We start from the raw sequence: 16813 nt of genomic DNA on the forward strand, positions 1-16813 counted from the left end.
TCCCCTTTCATAGCGTCTATTAGAATGAAACTGGGGTTCAGTCACAGCAGACAGTATAAGAAAAACCTCGAAAAGCAGAAAAATGGGGATATTTACAGCCAGTGAAAATGAAAACTTTTTATTTTTTTAAATTTTTCGGCCAAGACCTCCGCTTGACCCTCCTCAGTGCAAAAATAAAAAAGAAACTTAAAAAAAAAATCAAACACTAAAATAAATAAAAACACAACTGTAAAAACACCACTAACATATAAGTAAGACCCCTTCCAAGCAGCGGTGAAAGGGCAACTCAAACTAACTTGAATTACCCTTGAACCTTGAACCGTTGCTTAGAAAGGGTCTAACTTTTATTTTAGTGGTATTTTAAAGTTTGGTTTTTATTTATTTTAGAGGTTGTTTTTTTTAATTTTTATTTTTGCACGGAGGAAAGTCGAGCTGAGGTCTTGGCCAAAATATTTACATTACGTTTTCATTTTCACTGGCCGTGAATATCCCTGTTTTTATCTTTTTCGAGATTTTTGTTATATTTATGTTCTTTATGTTATATATGTTCTTTACGCTAAAGTTTTTTATTTGTTTTAAAAAATAAAGTGGTGAGACAGAGTAAAACTTTAGCTTAAAGAGCGAGGCGTTGAGGAGGGGACAGCCCCTTTCATATACGGAATAATTTCTGTTCGTTTTAAGTTTTAATGTTGCTCCTTACTTTCAGTTTAAAAAACTTGTTTTTTTTATTTAATTTCTGATCGTTTTTTAGTTAATACAGCTTTTATTTTGGCTCGCCGTCATTGAATAAGTAAACAAAATTTGCATAAAAATTTTACTTTTCTTTTGCTAAATGGCTGTCTCTAAATTTGGTTCTGACGTAATTTAAAAATTAACTTAAATTGTTTTCACTTTTAGGGGATGTTTCCCCCCTCTTTAAAAAATCAAGTAAATTTTCTCAGGCTCGTAGCCTTTGATGAGTAATACTAAACTTAATAAAATTCATATATTTAGAATCAGAATTATAAGCCCATTCTTTTTATACATTTATTTACATCAAAGTTCCGTTTTTAAAAGTTTCGATTACTATTGAGCCGTATCACTTGTTTTTTTTATTGTTTTTTTTATTACGTATATGTTATTGCGTACATGAAGGGGTTCTCCCCTTAGTCAATACCACACTCTTTACGTTAAAAGTTAACAAAAATTTAATTCACAAAACCCTGAATCACAAAGGCCGTTTAATTAGAATAGATAGTTCTTTTGAAAGAACTAAAAACAAACTATAGCGTAAAGAGTGAGGTTTTGACTTTGGGGAGACCCCTCTCATATACGTAATAATTTCTGTTCATTTTAAGTTCTAATGTTGCTTCTTACTTTCAGTTGAAAAAACTTGTTTTTTAAAATTTAATTTCTGATCGTTTTTTAGATAATGTTTGGAAATCCGGCGCCCCCTTCATAGAAATGTCCCCTACCCAAAAGAAACATCCTCTTTTGGGTATCTATATACGTAAAGATTCTCCCAAGTAACCCCCTCCTCCAGCCCCCTCCCCTCCACCAGAAAAAAATTCTTCCTGAAAATGTCTGTATACCTCCCAATAACCAATACAATATGTAAGCAATGGGCAAAGTTCATAACTTGCAGCCCTTCCCCTGGGAACTGTGAGGGATTAAGTCATCGTAAAAGACATATTTATTAAATTTTTGACTATGATGAACAAAATGGCTATCTCAAAATTTTAATTGGGTGACTTTGAGAAATAAAGGAGCGTGGGAGGGGGCCTAGTTGCCCTCCATTTTTTTGGTCACTTAAAAAGAGTAATAGAAATTTTAATTTCCGTTCCAATGAGTCCTCCTAAGATATTCTAGTACCACTGGGTCAATACGATTACCCCTGGGAAAAAAAAACAACAAAAAAACAAACAAAAAAACACGCATCCGTGATCTTTGTTCTGGCAAAAAATGCAAAATTCCACATTTTTGTAGATAGGAGCGTGAAACCTCTACAGTAGGGTTCTCTTATACGCTGAATATGATGGTGTGAATTTCATTAAGGTTCTATAACTTTTAGGAGGTCTTTCCCCCTTTTTTCGAAAATCAGCCAAATTTTCTCAGGCGCTTAACTTTTGATGCGTAAGATTAAACTTGATGAAACTTATATATTTGAAATCAGCATAAAAATCTGATTTTTTATATATCTATTGGTACAAAAATTCCGTTTTTTAGAGTTTCGGTTACTATTGAGCCGGGTCGCTCCTTACTTACAGTTCGTTACCACGAACTGTTTGATAGCCACCAAACTCAAGTTCTTTGTCTGAGTAGAACCGGCTTCTTTCGTATTTCAGAATGTACTTGGTGACAATCAGCTTAGCCTGATAGAGATAAACTACAATGTAGGTATATTTTGATTAAAAATTTTATATATAGAGTTGGTATTTTGGTTAAGTTAAAAACCATTTAAATACCATTTGACATGATGCATTCTGGGCGGCCTCATTTCCATAATTCTCTGTTGAGGTTTCCATTATTTTGTTACTAAAGTATTATATTTTCATTATATTTAGGTATATTTCATTAGGATTAACCGAACTTCATTTCATGAGTGTGGTGGCTATAATACATAAGTAACAGTTGCTCTATAAGTACATCTATATACTATAAGTACATCTCTGCCACTCGACTCTTCATATTAGTTATTCAACTTCACCCTTAAGTGAAGTTAAAAAAAAAGAGTGAATGAAAGTGAATCTTGAGTAAATAAAAAACAAGTTAAAAAGACCTAGGTACTAGATCAAGTGACGAGTTTTCAAACAGTTCGTGGTAACGAACTGTAAGTAAGGAGCGACCCGGCTCAATGGTAACGGAAACTCTAGAAAACGGTATTTTGATACAAATGGATACATCAAAAGAATCAGATTTTATTGCTGATTTTAATTTTGATCCTATCGATCAAAAGTTAGGCGCCTGAGAAAATTTGGCTGATTTTCGAAAAAAGGGGGAAAGACCCCCTAAAAGTTATAGAACCTTAATGAAAATTACACCATCATATTCCACGTATCAGAGAACTCTACTGTAGAGGTTTCAAGCTCCCATCTACAAAAATGTGGAATTTTACATTTTTTTTCCAGAAGAAAGTTCACGGGTGCGTTTTTATTTGTTTGTTTGTTTGTTTTTTTTTCCCCAGGGGTGATCGTATCGACCCAGTTGTCCTAGAATACTGTGGGATGGCTCACTGGAATGGAAATTAAAAGTTCAAGTGCCCTTTTTAAGTGACCAAAAAAATGGAGGGCAACTAGGCCCCCTCCCACGCTCATTTTTCTCCCAAAGTCACCTGATCAAAATTTTGAGATAGCCATTTTCAGCATGTTTGAAAATATTATAAGTATGTCTCTTAGGATGACTTAATCCCCCGAAGTTCCCGGGGGGAGGGCTAAAAGTTATGAACTTTACCCAATGTTAACATATAGTATTGGTTATTTGGAAGCATACAGACGTTTTCAGGGGAGATTTTTCCTGGTAGTGAGGGGGGGGGTCGGGGGTTATGTGGGAGGATCTTTCCATGAAGGAAGTTTTTATGGGGGAAGGGACATTGCTACGAAGGGGACGCCGGACTTCCCAGCATTATTTAAAAAAAGATCAGAAATTTAATATATAAAAAAACAAGTATTTCAACTGCAACAGCAGCAACATCGAAACTTTAAACGAACAGAAAATATTACATATATGATTGGGTTCACCCCATAATCAATGCCTCGCTCTTTAAGCCAAAGATTTCTTAGTACTTTCATAAGAGCTATTTATTCTAATTAACGGCCTTTGTGATTAAGCGGTCATTTTTAAAGAATTGGAACAAATTTCAAACTTTCGCTTAAAGAGCAAGGTATTGACTAGTGGGCGAACCCTCTAATAAACGTATTAAAAATATATGAATATAGAAGTTCGTTACGTAAGTTTCGTATATTTATTACTAATAAAAACGTTCGTAAATAAAATTAAACAAGTTTCGAGAAAGCCATTTAACTAAATAAAAGTAAATTAATATGAAAATTGTGTTTTAATTATTCATATACGGTGAGCCAAGATCAAAACCTGCATTTATTCAAAAACATTCAAAAATTAAATAAAAAAAACAAGTTTTTTTTAACTGAAAGTAAGGAGTGATATTAAAACTCAAAACAAACAGAAATTATTCCCTCTGTGAAAGGGACTGTCCCCCCCTCAATGCCTCGTTCTTTCCCCTAAAGTGTGACTTTTTCTCACAACTCCATTTTTTAAGACCATAAAAAACTTTAGCGTAAAGAGCGAGGCGTTGAGGCGCGGACAGTCCCTTTCATATACGGAATAATTTCTGTTCGTTTTAAGTTTTAATGTCGCTCCTTACTTTCAGTTAAAACAAACTTGTTTTTTTCTATTTAATTTCATCAAAACACGGCACATGTAGGCTATACACCCTTATGCGATAACCTTAAGTCAAAATTTCCATTAGGATAATTTTAAGTTTTTGTTAAAGCGGGCTTTCCCCGAAATAATTAACATGGATGACTTCTCTTACAAACTACTTAAACGAACGGCCAAAAAATCAAGGGTCCAACTCAAGTTAAGCAGGCCTTAAAAAAGTTAAATTTTGCCACTCCATGTTTCAAGAGGATTGTTTGCCTTTTAAAAGTCATGCGAAATTAACTTAATTTATATATTTATAACAAGCCCAAAATCAAATAATAGTTAATATGCGTGAGAATAGAAGTCTGCTAAAAAAATTTGCTTAGTCATTAAACAAAGCAATTAAACATATAAGGATTTCGTTTAAATAGGTTGATATGACCAAATCACATGATGAAGTAGACGACAATCGTTTCTACGTACCATTTAGCGATTACAGGATTTAAGGGTTTAGCACTGAAAAATTAAACTGTCGGTGAGCCACATATGTATGAATCTGTTTAGAAGGGAAGGGAGAATTCCAAAGGATCCTAATTTTCTTTTCAATTTCTTTTTTATAGTGAGATTGGCGACAGCAGCAGTAACGGTGCTATAAACCGATAATGTTAAAAACGGAGAGTTTAAGAGGCAATTTGCGCAGCAATAAAGAAATTGAGGGCCTCCCAAGTAAGTGCATTCTTTCTACATTAGAAGGGGCGTTACACCCTTCAGGTCTTAACACTTACAATATCCAGGGACGAGGAAAAACAAACAGTTTTCTTATACAGTGTGAGGGGGAGGTAAAACTGTAGAAAACTTCTTTCATGCCCCTGTATCCGGAAGTCAGTCCATATTTGGCCCATCATTTACAACGATTTTAGTTTATTTCCTCCAGCACTTCCTGACAATAAGCAGTCGCACTTAGTAGAAGATTGTCATGGAAATGTTTTCATGGCGGTAACTCTAAAATTTTAAATCGTACCTATGATACGATATTTTGTAGCAGACAAATAAGAACTGAAATAGATGTGAACTCTAGGCTTCCAAACAACAAATTGAAAAACTAAAAGGTGGTATTTTAGCCGTGCAATACAAGCATGGCACTTCTCTTGGTTTTAATTAATAAATATGCATTAAAAATAGGCCTCGAATAGTTAAAATAGCACTGTAATAGCAGCACATAAATTTGATTTTGTCGGGTTTAAGCACTTACCCGTCGTGGTGGGCTTTCGTGCATAAGTCTTTCCGTCGAAACGTCGTTATTAATTTGATAATTATCATTATTTCCTATTTTATTTGCATAATTCTACCTTTTCCTACTGGTTTGACGAGTTTGGTTCAAAATTAAATTGCCTTCATTTCTGCAATCTGGAACTACATTGATGATGATTTCTAAACTCTCTCTCTCTCTCTGTCTCTCTCTCTCTCTGTCTGTCTGTCTGTCTGTCTGTCTGTCTGTCTCTCTCTCTCTCTCTCTATCTCTCTTTCTCTGTCTGTCTCTCTCTCTCTCTCTCTGTCTCTCTCTTTCTCTCTCTCTCTCTCTCTCTCTCTCTCTCTTTTACCATAAAAGTGGTTTAAAAATTTAACAAGTTCAAAGAATTTTTATTAGAAGCAAAAAATAGAGATTGTTTCAGGGATATCATATCCTGGTGATTCTTTGCTTCTCCGCTGAGTGAATTTCTTTCTGTAGAAATTTCTAGTGTTTATTTTTCTAGTGTTCTGGAGGATATGCCGTGGTGTGGAGGGATTAAATTGTCAAAAATAAAAAATAAAAGACTCAGCAGCGTGAAAATTATCAAGATTCTTGAAATTTTAAGGCACTAAGGTCACTTTAAAACAATATATAAATCGTTTCAAGCATCTGAACTTGCCACCAAAAACTATGATTTGTTAAAATGTTAACTATGAATAGTCTATCACATACAGATTTAATCAAAGAAAGCATTGATATACTAAAATATGTATAGCAAGTCAAATATGAGATCAGAATACAACTTATGAAATGACTTGATGAATTATGAGACCTCGAAGTTGCTCAATTTTGACTATAACTAGTCAAACAGTTCGTGGTAACGAACTGTAAGTAAGGAGCGACCCGGCTCAATGGTTACCGAAACTTTAGAAAACGGGTTTTTGATACCAATAGATGCATCAAAAGAATCAGATTTCAATGCTGCTTTTCAAATATATAACATTCATCAAGTTTAGTGCTACCCATCAAAAGTTAAGCGCCTGAGAAAATTTGGCTGATTTTCAAAAAAAGGGGGGAAAAGCCCCTAAAAGTTATAGAACCTTAATTAAAATCACACCATCATATTCAGCATATCAGAGAATCCTACTGTAGAGGGGTTAAACACCTATCTACAAAAATGTGGAATTTTGCATTTTTTGCCAGAAGAAAGATCATGGATGCATGTTTATTTGTTTTTTTTCCCCAGGAGTGATCGTATCGACCCAGCGGTCCTACAATATCGCGGCAGGGCTCATTCGAACGGGAATTAAAAGTTCTAGTGCCCTTTTTAAGTGACCAAAAAAATAGAGGGCAACTAGACCCCCTCCCACGCTCATTTTTTTCCCAAAGTCACCTGATCAAAATTTTGAGATAGCTATTTTGTTCAGCATGGTCGAAAATATGATTACTATGTCTTTTAGGATGACTTAATCCACCGACGTCCCCGGGGGGAGGGCTGAAAGTTATGAATATTACCCAATGTTAACATATAGTATTGGTTATTGGGAAGTGTACAGAAGTTTTCAGGAGGGTTTTTTTTTCTGGTAGTGGAGGGAGGGGGGGTTGGGGGTTATGTTGGAGGATCTTTCCATGAAGGAAGTTTTTATTGGGGAAGGGAAATTGCCATGAAGGGGGCCCCAGACTTGCCAGCATTATTTATTGGTTATGGGGAAGTATACAGACGATTTCAGGAAGGATTTTATTCTGGAGGGTGGGGCTGGAGGAGGGAGTTACTCGGGAAATCTTTCCGTGGAGGATGTTTCTTTGGGGTAAGGGACATTTCTATGAAGGGGGCGCCGGATTTCCAAGCATTATTTAAAAACAATCAGAAATTAAATTTAAAAAAAAACAATTTTTTTTAAGTGAAAATAAGAAGCAACATTAGAACTTAAAACGAAAAGCAATTATAACGTATATGAGGGGGTTCTCCCCCAAGTCAATACCTCGCTCTTTACGCTACAGTTTTTTAATGCTTTCAAAAGAGCTATCTATTCTAATTAAACGACTTTTGTGATTCAGGGGTTTGTGAATTAAAACTTTTTAACTTTTAACGTAAAGGGCGTGGTATTGACTGAGGGGAGAACCCCCTCATAAACGTAATAACATATACGTAATAAAAAAAACAATAAAAAACAAGTGATACGGCTCAATAGTAATCGAAACTTTTAAAAACGGAATTTTGATGTCAATAAGTACATTAAAAGAATGGGTTTATAATGCTGATTCTAAATATATAAATTTTATTAAGTTAAGTATTACTCATCAAAGGCTACGAGCCTGAGAAAATTTAACCGATTTTTTAAAGAGGGGGGAAACATCCCCTACAAGTGAAAGAATTTTAATGAAAACCACATCGTCAGATTCAGCGTATCAGAAAGCCCTATTACATAGGTTTCAAGCTCATATCTACAAAAATCTGCAACTTTGTATTTTTTGCCAGAAGAAAAATATACGAATATAGAAGTTCGTTACGTAAGTTAATTTGTAAATTACATCAGAACCAAATTTAGAGACAGCCATTTAGCGAAAGAAAAGTAAAATTTTTAGGCAAATTTTGTTTACTTATTCAATGACGGTGAGCCAAAATAAAAGCTGCATTAACTAAAAAACGATCAGAAATTAAATAGAAAAAACAAGTCTTTTGAACTGAAAGCAAGGAGTGACATTAAAACTTAAAGCGAACACAAATTGGCCCGTATATGAAAGGAGCTGTCCCCTCTTCAACGCCTCACTCTTTACGCTAAAGTTTGACTCTGTCTCACAACTTTATTTTTTAAAACAATAAAAAACTTTAGCGTAAAGAGGGAAGCGTTGAGGAGGAGACAGCCCCTTTCATATACGGAATAATTTATGTGCGTTTTAAGTTTTAATGTCGCTCCTTACTTTCAGTTTAAAAAACTTGTTTTTTTTATTTAATCTCAAACAAGGATGATTTTAGGATAATTGTGCTTCTGAATGTTTTCATATATTATTGAAAAAATTGGATTGGTCAAAGAACTGGACCAAAAGTTGTGCTTGAGAGCTTTGGGTATTTAAATAAGTAATTTTAGCAATTTTAGCAGGTGCAGTCGATTTAAATAAGTATGACCTATTCGTTTTTTACGCTAAAAACACATTGGAAGTAATTTTATCATACTTACCATTATCAATATCATCACGTTCATGAATGGCACTAAAATCGTTTTTCTTGACTAGAAAATCCTCCAGAATATTTATAGGACTAGTACTAACTTGTCGCTCTGACACTAAAATATATAACGTTGCTGGACATACGAAGAGGAATAATAAAACAAGGACGATGGCACGATTCAAAACTACTGTGACGCTCGGCTTTAAGGCGACTTTCTCGACACTGTCGAGGTAGAGTCGAGTCATGTTTCGGGATATGCATTCATATATTCAGCTAGAAAAAAGAAAGGAGAATTATAAAGCAAGAAGCGGTTATCAGTAAAAGCACCGCCAGAAAGGTAACACCAAAAGCCTTATTTCGAAAAGATCTGAGTGAGAAAGTTTGTAATATTTTTCTTTAGAAGATTGTTTTAATGTCCTCTTGTTTCCCAGCGAAGACTATCACTCACTGACCCCTAGCTGGTAGCACCTATGACTAGGTATGTACTTAGGAATATTTTTTTCTGGGGGGGGGGAGATAATAAAGTGGATATTTGATAAATTGAATCAGAAGTTTCCAGGAAATCAGAAACCTAGAATTTGGGGTGGAGGCAAGATACGTCCCCCCCTGTTTACGTATCTACACATGGTTGTAAGTGATTTATTAAAAAAAAATAATTATATATCACAGAAAGTAGTTTTGCTTAGGTTTATCACAACTTTTTCGCATTTCCTTGTTGGCTCGTCTTGAAGCTTGTCAGGGTTCTTTTAGTGAAAATATAATAATCCAGCCTGAATTCAATAACCATACACTATATTTCATTGACAGGCTGGCTAAAAATCTGCTTGAATCAAAATATATTGTTGTGAGTTTACTCAAGGTCAACTGAGGGTTGGTTTGCCTGTTCCATATGTAAAAAATGGCAATTCCTGTTCGGGAATTGATAGCGAGGACGATGAGGCTATCCTTATATGTGAATTTTGTAATTCAGAATGAGATTAATTTGATAAAAGAATATGTTTAAACTAGTTTTGTTGCCTCAAACAAAATGGATAAAAAACCAAGTTATAGTTTTATTTGTATTAATCAGACTAATTAATTAATTTAATAAATCAGAATCAGATTAACTTGATGAAAGAATATGTTCAAAATAGTTTTGTTCCCCTTAATCAAAATAAATCAAAAGCCAAATAACAGTTTTACTTGTTTGGATATACTGTTTTAACTACCACCCTGTTCTACCCCGGATATGGGGTGGAACGGGGTGCTTGGCCTTTTAAAAACGGAACTTTAAAAAAATTAAGAAGACTTAAGAATGACTTAAGCCTTTTAAAAACTGTTTTAACTACCACCCCGTTCTGCCCCGGATATGGGGTGGAACGGGGTACTTGGCCTTTTTTATATTTTAATTAAATAAATAATAATTGTGTTCACTTCTTACAATATGAGTGTGAAACTTTGTTTACAACAATATAATGTACTTTTATAAAATTTTGTAGCCTTTTATATTGACTCCTTCTAATTAATAAAAATCATCTTAAACTTAGCACCTCGTTCTACCCCGTGGTCCCCTACAAGCATCATAAGATATAAACGCCTCATCAAACTTGTTGCACTATTCATGGTGAGGCTCAACCTAAATTTGCACATTGAAATTAAAATCAAAAGTTGATGGCAAATTGGTGAATTGCGAAAATTGGCAACATAAAATGTAGCGCCTGGTAGAAATATAAGCATGCACCCGTTTTGAGAATTATTTTGGTGACATGTATATCGAAATGAAGAAAAAAAAATTAAGCCAAAAAAATGAATAGAAGAGAATTTGGTACTTATGTGTTATAAAATACACACTCGACAAGTGAAGTTTGGTGAATGCTAATGAAACAAAACAAAATATGATGAAAATACAATACTTTAGCAACAAAATTATGAAAACCACAACAAATAATTATGGAGGGGGGCTGCCAAGAGCGCATTATATTAAATATGTAACCTACACTAACCTAATCTAACCAAAATAACAACTAAATTTGTAATTGAAATATAGCTACAATTTAGTTTCCCACCGAGCCGAAGCTAACTGTCTGGTATAAACACCGTGAAAACTGGGTATTGTCTCATGTTCGCGATACATTTTCTCGAGTGTGTATTATATAACACATGAGTACCGAAAATTTTGCTTAAACTTTATACATCAGACTCTCCGTTATTGACAGCACAGGTTTAAATGCTCTTAAAAAATACTTCATTATCAACTTTATAGGGAAGCCAGCCTGATCTTTAAGGGCAGTTTCGTGGCTATAAAGCTCAGAATAACAAGTAAATAAATGTAAACATACCTCGCAGTAAACCTCAGGCAGTAACTATAAGACAGTCTAGTGTAAAAAATTGTTCGACTAAAATTCTATTAATTTTCTATAATCTTTAGAGAAAAAATTGACTGCAATATGACTTAAGAAGATCATTCCTTACGACACGCGGGAATAAACCGGCAAAACTATGCTCAGTTTGCTCACCTCCTTCCACTACGCAACGTAAGGTGACTAAATTCGCGTTTCTTCTGAAGCTTTGTTTACTTATTTTTGACAGAATAATTTTAGTCGTTGACGAGTTGACGGTAGAGTCACTTTTTAGCATAGTCTAAAGCAGATCCGAGGATTTATTTACATCAATGAAGACCCATTCATTTACATCAGTGGAGTTCCATTTATTTACATAAAAGGAAATTCGAAATTTATGGAATAGATTCCAGCACACGTTGAATTGTTAATCAAAAGCTGAAGGCAAATTGGTGAATTGTTGAAATCCGAAACATAAAATGCAGAGCTATTAGAAATATAAGCCTGTACCCATTTTGATAATCCACCAGGGCGTACGTCCGTACTAAATCTTTTTTTGCACTTTGGAGATATAGGTGACGAGAGAAAAAGACGAGAGCAAGTATGCTGAAACAAGTGCAAGGAAAGAGGTATTCTAAAGGGAAAAAATACAGTATTTCAAATAGACTTTGTATCCATATTCGTTCCTGCATGGGTGCCTATCTCTTATACCCACCAAACTCAAGTTCTTTGTCAGACAGAACCGGTTCCTTTCTGTAGTTTCTTTCACTTTAGCATGAGAGAGTGTATGTACACTACATTGTAGGGATATTTTGAATAAATATTTCAGTTGCTATTTTGGTTAAGTTAGGTGTTTAATACAATACACTCTAGGGGGCCTGATTTCCATAATTAGCTGTTGTAGTTTCCATAATTTTGTTACTAAAGTATCTTATCTTTATCATGCTTAGGAATGTTTCTGTAGGATCCACCTAACTTCACTTCTTGAGTGAGAGGGGTATAAGAGATAAGTCCCATTCCTGAAACAAGAATTGAATTTGTAAAACAGAAAAAAATGTATTTCCAGTTTTGATATTTCTTATTATATTCTGTATAGTAGGTACATTGTTGCATTATTAAATAAAAACAAGGCTCTTCAACTGAAAGTAAGGAGTACTGCTAAAACTTGGAACGAGCAAAGACTGTTCGGTATATGAGGAGCACTATCCCTTCCTCAATCCCTCACTTTTTACGCTAAAGTTTTTAAGTACTTTAAGAAAGCTTCTTATTTCAACTCAACGGCCCCTGTTTTTCAGGAGTGGAACAAAGAACTGGAACAAAAAGTCGAACTTTAGCATACAGACACAGGCATTGATGAGGGTGCAGCCCCCCCCATGTATGGAATAATTTCTGTTCGTTTTGAATTTTAATGTTGCTCCTTACTTTCAGTTGAAATATTTTCGTTTAATTTCTGATTGGTTTTCAAATAATGCTGGGAAATCCGCCTCTTCTCTCCGTGAAAACCGTTTTTTTTTATCATTATTTTCTGATCGTTTCTCAAATCATACCTGAAACCCTTTTCCCTCTTCCTTGGAAAATATTTCTGGAAACCCTCACCCAAATAGTAGAAAGTTTTCTCCCACCAAAAAAAAATATCCCGTGGACAATTTCTCCACCGCCTCCCAGACAATTATGACTGTACAGAAAATTTCACCTGGACAATTCCTGCGGAACATCTCCACATGTAAAATTGGGTCACCGAAGGGAGTAAGACAAATAAATCGAATCCCTAATATGAATGCTGATAAATTCCCCCCATATAACATTTCCCTTTGAAAATCCCCAGGAAACTGTCCTTGCAACGAAAAAGTTTTCTCTTGGAAAATGACCCCCTGCTGAAAATCATCTCGCCTTCATATAATGTCTGTATGTTTCCCAATAACAAATACTATATGTAAACAATGGGCAAAGTCCATTTGCCCTTTCTTCTGGGGCTATGGGGGTCGCATAATCTCTAGAGGTATAGACGCTGGACTTTTCAACTATGCTGAACAATAGGTCCTTCTCAAAATTTCGATTGTTTGATCGAGAAAAAGGGGGCATGGAAGGGGGCCTCAATCCAATCTAGTGTCTACGGAAATATCGATGCTGAACCAAGATTTTCGAAATTTTTATTGGAATTTTCTTATCAAAATAATCAGTTTTGTGGATTAATCAAAAAAACTTTCTGCACAAAATAAGTTTTTCAAAAAAGTAAAGAGCTCCATTAAACCAAAAATGGAAAAAAAATAAAATCAAATAATGTACCAAGCATACAACTACCACAAATCAGTATCAATAAATAAATGAAACCCAAAACAGACAGAAATTAAAATAATTCAAGCTCAAAACGAGCAGAAATTAATCTGAGTTGGGTTCTAAACCCTATGCTTTCTAAAAGCCAGAATAATTTGTACTTATCTGAAAAAAATTCAAATGAATTTACCAAAAAAAGTTTGCATTGTAAGTTTAATATAGACCTACATATGCTGATATTTATTCCTTAAAATCTTAATTAATTTTTGTTTTCTTAAAGTTATAAGGGAAAATATTAAAAAAAGATTTTTTTTTCAGTAAAGTACAAATTATATTCTGGCTTTTAGAAAGTATAAGGTTTAGAAACCTACTCAGATTAATCTCCGCTCGTTTTGAGTTTAACTTATTTTAATTTCTGTTTATTTTGGATTTCATTTATTTATTGATACTAATTTGTGGTAGTTGTATGCTTAGTAGATTATTTGATTCTATTTTTGTTCATTTTTGGTTTAATGGAGTTCTTCACATTTTTTTGAAAATCTTATTTTGTGCAAAACGTTTTTTGATTAATTTTTGTTGTTTTATATTGACATAGTCTTTTTCAGGGAGACAGACTAATCCTCTTCTGAAGTTAAACAACCATCCCATCCATAAAAACCTTTAATACCCCCTGAGCTTAACTTACAACCCTTACCCCTAATCTCTGGGGTTTGTTTCAACCCCAAAAATCTTGTTATATGATATTTAGACTTTTTTGAATAGAATGGATATATAAAACTTTCTATTAGTTTTACGACAACACTTTCTATATGACATTATATGCCCTCAGGGCATAACTTACAACCTTAACCCTGGGGGCTGTCGGAGGTTGTTATACTCAAAAACATAATTTCCGGACCCTTCGACTGCGTTCAATAAAATTGCTATATCAATGTGTTGTTCATAAGTCTTTGGGGAAATGATGGGTACGGGGGAGCATTCGCCCTCCGATGGTTTTTGACTATTAATAAGGGCACTATCCCTCTCAATGCCCAATTGAATGAGTCCTTTTTGAAGTTTATGCGACAACGCTGGCAAAGACCTAATTTCCAAAACTTTCAACTACGTTGAATAAAATGCCTATCTAAAAAATTTGATTGGATGTGTTTCGGGAAATAGTAGGCTTGAGAGGAGCATTAGTTGCCCTCCAGTCACTTTCGACTATTAAATAGGGCACTAGCGGTTTCAATTTCCAATCGAATCAGTCCTTTTTGAAGTTTTTACGACAACGCTTTCTATAAAACCTTACATGCCCCCAGGGAATAACTTACGACCCTTGCGCAGAGGGCTATAGGGGGGGGAGTGTCATCCTCAAAGGCATAATTTCTAGACTTTTAAACTACGTTGAACAAAATGGTTTTTTTCCAAATTTTCATTGGATGTTTTTGGGGAAATGGTGGGCTTGGGAAGGGTGTTAGTTTTCCTCCAGTCACTTTTGACTATTAAAAAGGGCACTAGGCCTTCGAAGCTTTCGAAGGTTCTATTGCAACGCTCTATAAAACCTTATATGCCCTCAGGGCATAACTGACAACCCTTGCCCTGAGGGGTGTGGGGGGGTTATCTTCCTCAAAAACATAATATCTAGCACTTTAAACTACGTTGAAAAAATGGCTATCTCAAAAATTTGTTTGGATGTGTTTGGGGGAATGGTAGGCGTGAGAAGGAGGTTAGTTACCCTCCAATCAGTTTCGACTAGTCTATGAAAAATGGCACTAGCCCTTTCAATTTCCAATTCAATGAGCCTTTTTTTTAAGTTTCTACGACACCATTTTCTATAAAAAAAAAAACTTATATGCCCCCAGGGCATAACTTACAACCTTAGCCTTAAGGGCTCTGGGGGGGAGTATCATCCTAAAAGACCTAATTTCCCGAACTTTCAGCTATGTTAAACAAAATGGCTATCTCAAAATTTTGATTGGATGTATTTGGGGAAATGGTGAGCTTGAGAGGGGGGCTAGTTGTCCTCCAATCACTTTCGACTATTAAAGGGGAAACTAGCCCTTTCAACTACAAATCGAATAAGCCCTTTTTGAAGTCTCTACGAAAACGCTTTCTATAAAAAGCTTATATACCCCCAGGGAATAACTTGCAACCATTGCCCCGAGGGTTTTTAGGGGGGTGTTGTTATCCTCAAAATTATAGTTTCTAGAACTTTCAACGACATTGAAGAAAATAACTATATCTAAATTTTAATTGAATTGTTTGGGGAAAAGGTGGGCGTGAGAGGAGGGTTAGTGGCTCTCCATTCCATTTCGACTGTTAAAAAGGGCACTAGCCCTTTCAATTTCCAATTAAATGAGCCCTTTTTGAAGTTTCTACGACAACACTTTCTAGAAAAACCTTATATGTCCCCAGGGTATAACTTACGACCCTTGGACAGAGGGCTCTGAGGGGGTTGTCATCTTCAAAGACCTAATTTCCAGAACTTTTAACTACGTTACAAAATGAATGGGCGTGAGAGGGGGCTAGTTGCCCTCCAATTACTTTCAACTATTAAAAAGGGCACTGGCGCTATCAATATTCCTTTGAATGAGCCCTCTTCGAAGTTTTACGACTACACTCTCTATAAAACCTGATATGCTCCCAGGGCGTACCTTATAACCCTTGCCCTGAGGGATGGGGGGGTTGTCATCTTCAAAGACATAATTTCCACAACTTTCAACTACGTTGAAAAAGTGGCTATCTTGAATTTCTGATTGGATGTGTTTGGGTAAATGTTGGGCGTGAGAGGGGGGTTATTTGTCCTCTATTTGCTTTTGACTATTAAAAAGGCCAGTAGCCGTTTCAGTTTCCAATCGAATAACCCTTTTTTAAAACTTCTACAACAACGCTTTCTTTAAGAATCCTATATGCCCCCAGGACATAGCTTAGAACCCTTGCCCTGAGGTCTGTGAGGGGGGATCGTCATCTTTAGAAAGCTAATTACAAAAACTTTCAACTACGTTGAACAAAATGGCAATCTAAAGTTTTGATTGTGTGTGTTTGGGGAAAAGGTGGGCGTGAAAGGGGGGTTAGTTGCCGTCCAATCACTTTCGACTATTAAAAAGGCCACTAGCTCTTTGAATTTCCAATCAAATGCACCCTTTTTCAAGTTTCTATAAAAAAAGCTTTCAATAGAAAACCTTATATACCCCAGGGTATTACTTATAACCCTTGCCCTGAGGGCTCTGAGGGGGTTATCATCCTCAAAGTCTTAATTTCCATAACTTTCAACTATGTTGAACAAAATGGCTATCTCAAAATTTTTATTGGATGTGTTTGGATAAATATTAGGCGTGGAAGGGGTGCTAGTTGCCTTCCAATCACTTTCGACTATTAAAAAGTGCACTAGCCATTTCAATTTCCAATTGAATGAGCCTCTTATGAAGTTTCTAAGACAACCCTTACTATAAAAACGTTATACGCCCCGAGGGCATAACTTAT

The 16813-nt window shown here is 35.2% G+C and overlaps 1 protein-coding gene across 1 annotated transcript in view; it reads right to left on the reverse strand.

Annotated features, from left to right (window-relative positions):
- AdamTS-A (ADAM metallopeptidase with thrombospondin type 1 motif A) overlaps nt 1-16813 on the reverse strand; it is a 646314-nt gene that overhangs the window by 604264 nt on the left and 25237 nt on the right. Inside the window, exon 2 of the mRNA XM_089091831.1 lies at nt 8770-9032. Within this exon, the coding sequence (XP_088947957.1) occupies nt 8770-9004 (235 nt within the window). The 5' untranslated portion in view covers nt 9005-9032. The remainder of the gene's footprint in view (nt 1-8769; nt 9033-16813) is intronic.

The sequence above is a fragment of the Artemia sp. Qi Xiang Cuo genome, chromosome 1 (genome assembly GCF_049724085.1).
Source record: "Artemia sp. Qi Xiang Cuo chromosome 1, ASM4972408v1, whole genome shotgun sequence".
In the NCBI taxonomy this organism is placed as follows: Eukaryota; Metazoa; Arthropoda; class Branchiopoda; order Anostraca; family Artemiidae; genus Artemia; species Artemia sp. Qi Xiang Cuo.